The sequence below is a fragment of the Saccostrea cucullata genome, unplaced genomic scaffold (assembly GCF_032062105.1).
Source record: "Saccostrea cucullata isolate Sc308-1 unplaced genomic scaffold, CSIRO_AGI_Scuc_v1 ctg16254, whole genome shotgun sequence".
Taxonomy (NCBI): Eukaryota; Metazoa; Mollusca; class Bivalvia; order Ostreida; family Ostreidae; genus Saccostrea; species Saccostrea cuccullata.
In genome coordinates this window covers 1-7,418 of record NW_026941519.1, presented here as the reverse complement: position 1 = coordinate 7,418, position 7,418 = coordinate 1, and the positions used below count along the sequence as shown (strand labels likewise).

Sequence of the window (7,418 nt, the reverse complement as noted above, 5' to 3'; positions counted from 1 at the left end):
AAGTAGAATTGAAAGAAAATAAACAACACAATGACTGTTATACAAATTCATTTATCAAATCTCTATAACGTAAGAAAACTATAAATCCCTAAATCTGATTGCCACAACATAAATGGTCTCATTCACTAAACAAGCTAATTCAGAGAATCTGCGTCTCCCTTTTAGGAAAAAATCATGCACAAATTTCATTAAAAAAGGGGATGTCACGGGGCCATATGGTGGATGGAGTTATGGTATAAAATTTGATTGTAAAACGAAAAAATGTTTCTTTTGATATTGACTGGAAATGAAATTTTTACACACACTCCCAGAGAGATGTGAATTTAATACCTTGACCTTTAAATGTCAAAATAAATCTATAGGTGTCTTCCTTTCAGCATATGTTGTGGTGGTATAAAATTTCATTTCTAAAGCTGAAGGGCTTATCGAGATATTGCACGGACACAAAGGTGTTCAAACAGACATTATAAGCTTGATGTCATTACCTTGACCATTGACATTTTTACCTCAAAATCAAGAGGAGTTTTCCAAAGTGAGTTGTTTAAAATTTCACTACAATAGCTCAAGGGCTTCTCGAAATATTTCACGGAATTGAAAGTGTTACAGACAGAACTACAGACGTCAGGGGCAGGGAAAGACAGGCAGACCGAAATAAATAATATCCTCCTTCCAGCGGGGGACATTACAAACAAGCAAGCTCAGCCAGTTGTTTCTCTTCCCGAAGTATCCGTTGTATGCTTTAACAAGTCAGTTCGCTAAATTGCATCGGGATCGAAATGATATAATGAAAACGAAAGTAAATTAATAATAAAAATCTCAAAATCTGTATTAAACCAATGTTTATGTCGTAGATTTAAATACATAATGATAAATAAAATACCTTCAACATACTTTCCAAAAGACCTTCAATTAAACACTGTGCACATATGAATTCATACCACTGTATGCCTATTAAACTGCGTAGGACACATTTCGGCTGACTTCGATCATGAGGACTTGAGTAACTGTTGTTGAACTAGAGTAACATCGAACCCGATATAGTGGCTGACTTCGATCATGAACTTGAGTAACTATTGTTGAACAATAGTAACATCGAACCCGAGATAGTTTAACTGGAGTGACGTAATTTTTCTACCATAGTTCTACCCTCGTGTTTCCGTTGGTAGATCGAGTTAAAGATGGCGCCGATAGGTGAGAATTTACTTTATGCAACTAAATACATTTACTTTTTATTGTTTTTCTTTAGTTTTTTTTTTCATTTCGCAAAGGTTGGTTTTAGCTTCAAAATATTCCGGCGATATTTTTGTGTAATTTGGTTGTAATATAAAGGTGGCATAATGGAATTTTGACAAAAATATATTTTAATTTTAAACTACATGATTCAAAAGACATGTGTTGTCATTTTTCATTTTTTTTTAGATTAGAGGAATATCCACTACGATACATTAGATAGTCAGGTTAGTAAAGGTTACTTGTAGTAATGTGCTACTTAATTTACACTGATTTTTCCTCATAAACTTGAAGATTGGGGGGGGGGGGCTTTTTCTGTCTTTTTATTCATACAAACTTGACTGTAACTGAAAAACTAGAAGAGATAATGGTGTTACAATAGCTCTGTCTTAATATTTATTTATGACTTAAGTTGTCCTACAAATAACATTCCCAAATGCACTGAATTCAGACTAGAGCAGTGAAGAGTATAAATTAAGTACATGTAGTTAATAATAACAATTATATAAAATTCATTGATATTCAATATTTTTTTCCTTCAGAATGCCAAAACTAATAATAAAAGGAGCTAACGGTATTCAGCTTGATATTGAATGTGATGAAGCAACGAAGCAGTCTCTTTTGAGTGGGGATACAGGTAGGAATCAGTACTGCTTTTGTTATTTGTAATCTTCTAAGTAAAGGGTCTACGTCAAAATGATTTATGTCAGCAGATATTCACATATCAGTCTAATAAAAATCAGGTCTTTTAATCCCTTTCTGTGTACAGACGTGTATTAATGCTGGCAGATCAAAGGATAAAATTTTAATCAAATTGATTACATATATATAATCAAAATTTTCTTAATAATTTGTGATTATTTATTGAAAAAATATTAATAGGGAATAATGCATTCTTTCTTAGACCCACAATTAAAGGACATGATCGTCCAAATGCTGATTAAACAGCAACGTCCTGAGCCCCAGGCATCACTAGGTTTGGCAAAAACTTTACAACAGTCAACCCAAGGAACACCTTCAGCAACATCAAGCACAGGTAATTCCAATCCTAAGTCACAGTTGAAAGCATCAGTACCAGGTTCATCTTCCACCAGCCCTCTTCAACCAGCAGCTCCTCCCCATTCAAGTGCGTCCCCATCCTCAAGCGATGAATCTTTGAATGCAGGTGTCCACTTATGGACAGATAAGCAAGAGGACTTGCTTGTCCACCTCCGTCATGACAGGCAAGACTTGTTCGAAAAAAACAAAAATCATGTGAGTTTGTGGACTCAGATCTCAAGAGACTTATCCAATGCTTTCAAAGTAAAAATAACACCAACACAGGCCATAAACAAATACAACAATCTTAAGAAAAGATGGAAAGAAATAATCGATTCTGGAACTGGTACTGAGAGGAAGTATTTTAGATTAAAAGAAGACTTTGATCTTATGTATGGAACAAGACAATCTACAAAACCTGCTTTCACAATCGACAGTTCAAGTAGTGATTCCATTGAATGTCCCACTCCCTCCCATGCTGAAACAGTCACTAAGTCAAAGAGTCCAAAAAAAAAAGAATTGTTGGAACAGCTTGATGCAAAAGAAGAAGAATTTAATGATAAAATTGAGAAATTCCATGCTGAAAAAATGAAAAGGATGGACAGATTCCTGGATTTGTTCGAGAAGAGTATTGAAAAAAATGAAAAATAACGTATTTTTATACTCAGACAAGACTTAATTGAAAGTGCCATAAATAGAGTTTTGATTTGACAGAAGTTTACATAGGTTAGATTAAATTATGGTGTGGAGTTACACACCTGGTTAGGTGACTTTTTCTTAAAAAGACTGGTCTTTTTTGTAGTATGTTTGATTTATCATGTTATAAAGTTACATAGGTAAATTACTTTTATTTATGCAAGGCACTGCTGATCTTAAATGACTTAAAGGCCTGTTGGTATGAGATTTTTTTGTCATCATATCATTCAACTGGGTTGTGGGCATCTAATTTTTTTATATATATATATTTTTCTACAGTTGTTAAATTTTGTTTTGATTTTGTTTTTTTTTATTTTATTATACATAAAAATATGTTTTTTTGTTACAATCAAATGTTTGATATAAAAAATGGTTGAAAAACAAATTCTTGTGTTCTGTAGTGTTTTGAGACACTTAATTATCATAACAAATGTTACTGCAGTGTATCTGCTGCAATGCCAAAATGAAACTGTTGGGTGTAATATTGTAATAAAATCACTTGACATTTATTTCAATTCATTTTCATATATAATTTTAAATACTAGTACTAGTTATAATATCCAATATTTTAAGAATCAAAATTTGATTTTAAAAAAAAAGAAAAGAAAAACTGAAAATTGATTATCTTTTATTTGGTTAACGAATATTTACTAGTTGGAGTCTACGAACAACCTCAGCATGACCATTCTGATAAACATTTTCAAACTGATTAGGATGATTGTCAATATCCTGCTCAATAAATCCATCAATGTCATCATTATACTGGACACATAGGTTATGCAACACACAAGATGCATAAATAAGGGTACAGATTTCTCTGTGACTGTGCAGAGGTATATCACGTAATCGCCTGAATCTTCCTTTTAAATGTCCAAATGTCCTTTTCACGTTTTGTCTAACACTCGAGAGTCTCTTGTTAAATTTAATTTGCTGTCTTGTCCGTTGTCCAATATTTTTGAATGGTGTGATGAGCCAATTCCTAAGTGGATAGGCATTGTCACCTACTATGTAGGAATTAGGAGTTATTAGTTCTCCTGCCTCAGCTCTGCGGTATAATCCAGAGTTTCTGAGAACTCGTGCGTCATGGACACACCCAGGCCAACCAGTATAGCAGTTCAAAATTTTCAAATTGTGGTCCACAACAACCTAAATATCAATAATGAAAACTGAATAAGTATAAAAACTGATATAAATTAAGATGGAACTAATATAACAAAGTATGTTTTCAAAATTGTAAACAAAAGTGACATATCTCCAACACATTAATTTTACCTGTAACTGAATGGAAGGGAACCCTTTCCTATTATAATAATCTTTCTCTCCTTGCAGTGCACTCGAAAGTTGAATGTGTGTTCCCGTCAATAAAACCTACTATACCTGGGAGTGAACACACATCCTGAATTTCTGTTGCAGTACACTGTTGTTGTGCAGGGGATGGCCACTGTATCACCTGTTAAAAAACTTTCACAATGTACTTGTACCTCTTACACAATTGCTTTTTTTTTCAAATGTTAAATTAATTTAAGTTTTCACAATGTCCCATAGAGTGATGATTTGTTTTTTTCAATTTGAATTTATCAGTGTTCATCGATCACAACTTTTCACTACTGAAGACAAGAAGCTTTTTTTGGTTATTTTACTTACCCTGTCACCAAGCTGCACAAGTGCATCACAAACATCTTTAACAATGCCATGTACTGTCGACATTGAAAGTCCAAAAACATGTGCCACCTCTCTCATGGATGATTTGTTTGCGATGTACCATAAGGCAACTAACATTTGCCTGTCCGGGGGCACATTCATCTGTGGACCGTGGCCGTTTCTATAGAGAGTGTTGGATAGTTCATTTAACATGGATGTAAAGAGCTCTCGAGATACTCGAAAATGGGTTTTGAAGTCATCCATATGTTGCGGTTCGTTCATCAACTCCACCACGTTTAAAACATACCCTTCTACTTTTGGAACGCTGTCTCGCTTTGAAGAATATTGAAATATAACATTCTTCTTCCTTTCTGTACATTCATGGACATGTACGCACTCTATTTCACTCTCATCATTAAAAATTTCTAAGAATAAATAAAAAAATACAGCCATTGACAGCCATTGTTTACAACTACAGTTTAACGAAAGTAGATTCGATCAAACCAGCAATTGGCGCATGCGCTGTTTTACTTTCGTATTTAACTATAGTAAGTGATCGAAGTCAGTCAGTATAACTGGAGTGACGTAATTTTTCTACCATAGTTCTACCAACGGAAACACGGTGGTAGAAATATGGTAGAAAAATTACGCCACTCCAGTTAAACTATATCGGGTTCGATGTTACTCTAGTTCCACAACAGTTACTCAAGTTCATGATCGAAGTCAGCCTTCACGATCAGATGCGAACTAGTTTTATAAGTTCGAACCAGGTTTTAAAAATTGTTTAAAACTGTAAAGTAGGACTTTACAAAGCTTCTTGTAATAAATAAGCATAAATGACTTTCTTATTAAAGTTGAATTTAAATTTACAGATTATCGTCGTGTTAAATAGGGATTTCTTTGTTTAATCAATACTGATTTTACTGAAATGAAAATAGCCGGAGTGATTTGCTGCAGAACTACCTCCCAGAATTCCAAAACGCGCAAGCGCATTTGAAGTTCTTCGTGTCATAAATAGTCAGCCCACGGGCTGACTCTAACAAACACAGAACGGTTAAATTCATTTATATATATATATATATATATATATATATATATATATATATATATATATATATATATATATATATATATATATATATAATTGTTCCTTAATACTATCTCTGTTCTATGAAAATATTATTTTGTTTGTAGGAAAGAAAGTTAGACAGTTCTCATTTTGCTATTGAAGGAGAACTCATTAAGCGTAGAATTGAAGTACACTTGCCGTAAGTAATAAATATTTTACTACGCTTTATTATATACCTAATGTGTATCACCCAATTTTACTGTTGAATTTACGCTATCACGTGACGTCGTGATCCGATTTTCCGGATCACCAACATGTTGTTTTCTGAATCCATATCACCACTCTCTGAAACTGATGACGTAGTACGCAGAAATATGACGTTATTTTTCTTGCGCGTTAAAAAGTCCCTTGTAAATTATGTTCCCCAAACGAAGTTGGGGAACATATTGTTTTTACTCTGTTTCTTATTATTATTATTATTATTTTTCTTCTTCTTCTTCCCGGGTACTTTTTTGTCCGGGAATGATCTTGTAAACTGTTCGTCCGAGGTAGGTAAAACCTTTTTAGGGTAAGTAGACATGTTATGCAGATTTGCGGAATCAAGGTCATTTTGTGCGCGCGCACGTGCTTGCAAGAGCGCGCACGTGCAACACTTGAAATAACATATATAATAGATATAGTCGGAACTTTTCTATTTTTTGATAAAATGCTTTGAAACTCATAATGTAAGGATACATTAGTAGTATAGACAAGATGGCATGGTCAAAATAGCAAGATCTCACGCGCATGCACGTGCGCTTCGCTCTGATTGGCTGAAACTAAAGTCTCAATATCTTTCTTGTTTCTTGTCATAATCTTTTGAAATTTTGAACATTGTCCTACATTATAAAGATCTACAGCATAATATATAAAAATTTTAATAAAAGCATGCGCATGCGCACGTGCTGTAATCTGATTGGCTAAAACTTTAAATGGCTATATCTCCTTTGTTTTTTGACGAAATGCTTTGAAATTTAAAACATAGTCATGCATTACGATATCCTAAAATATGATATAGAAAATATTCATGAAATCACGCGCATGCACGTGTGCTGCAATCTGATTGGCTGAAACTTCAAATGGCTATAACTCTTTTGTTTTTCAACCAAACAGGATGAGATTTAGAACTTGGATAAATATAAGGGACTCCTACAAGAAGGTGTAGTCATTTTGCACGTGCTTGCACGTGCGTGCACGTGAAATGAGTAAAATAAAAAATACACTCGAATGAGTGCTTTTTTTAATACTTTGGGATTAAATGCTTTGATATTATTAAAATTTAGATAATAGTGTAGACAAGATAATATGGTCGTTACGCACATGAACACGCGTGCAATGCCTATTTTTTAAATATATTTTGTATTTTTCTTGGAAGACCTTGATTAAGTCTAAATTCCATACAGTATTTCTTATTTAATAGAGATAACAGGGAATATGGCACCAAAAGGGAGTTGGGGAGCGTTTGGTAGATTCTGTAAATGTATTCTCGTTACAATTAGCACTAGTTATGCTTTGTTTTATGGATAAATGTTATGCAATTGATCTCTAAAGCTTTCTTTTGCTATAATTTGCTAGTTATTAGGGGGTATATAATAAATTTATCATTATAACAGTAACTTGATCCGAAGAGCCGTATCACATCTCGTTGACAGGCGCGAATCCTCAGATCAAACTAGACGCTTCGCGTCTCGTTAGATCTGATGAT

General features: G+C 33.7%; 1 protein-coding gene and 1 pseudogene across 2 annotated transcripts; one reads left to right on the top strand and one right to left on the bottom strand.

Moving 5' to 3' along the window:
- The first annotated feature begins 1,108 nt into the window (after nt 1–1,108).
- LOC134257981 (spore germination protein 270-11-like) lies at nt 1,109–3,126 on the top strand. Of its 2 annotated transcripts, none has more exons than XM_062740552.1 (4): nt 1,109–1,191; nt 1,420–1,457; nt 1,773–1,867; nt 2,135–3,126. In XM_062740552.1, the coding sequence occupies exons 3-4, from the start codon at nt 1,774–1,776 to the stop codon at nt 2,917–2,919; spliced, it is 879 nt and encodes a 292-aa protein (XP_062596536.1). In that variant the 5' UTR covers nt 1,109–1,191; nt 1,420–1,457; nt 1,773; the 3' UTR covers nt 2,920–3,126. The 2 variants fall into 2 exon arrangements, with proteins under 2 accessions (XP_062596536.1, XP_062596537.1); XM_062740553.1 differs by lacking the exon at nt 1,109–1,191 and adding an exon at nt 1,211–1,268.
- A 474-nt stretch (nt 3,127–3,600) lies between these two features.
- Nucleotides 3,601–5,058, bottom strand: LOC134257980 (putative nuclease HARBI1; annotated as a pseudogene).
- Nucleotides 5,059–7,418: the final 2,360 nt, after the last annotated feature.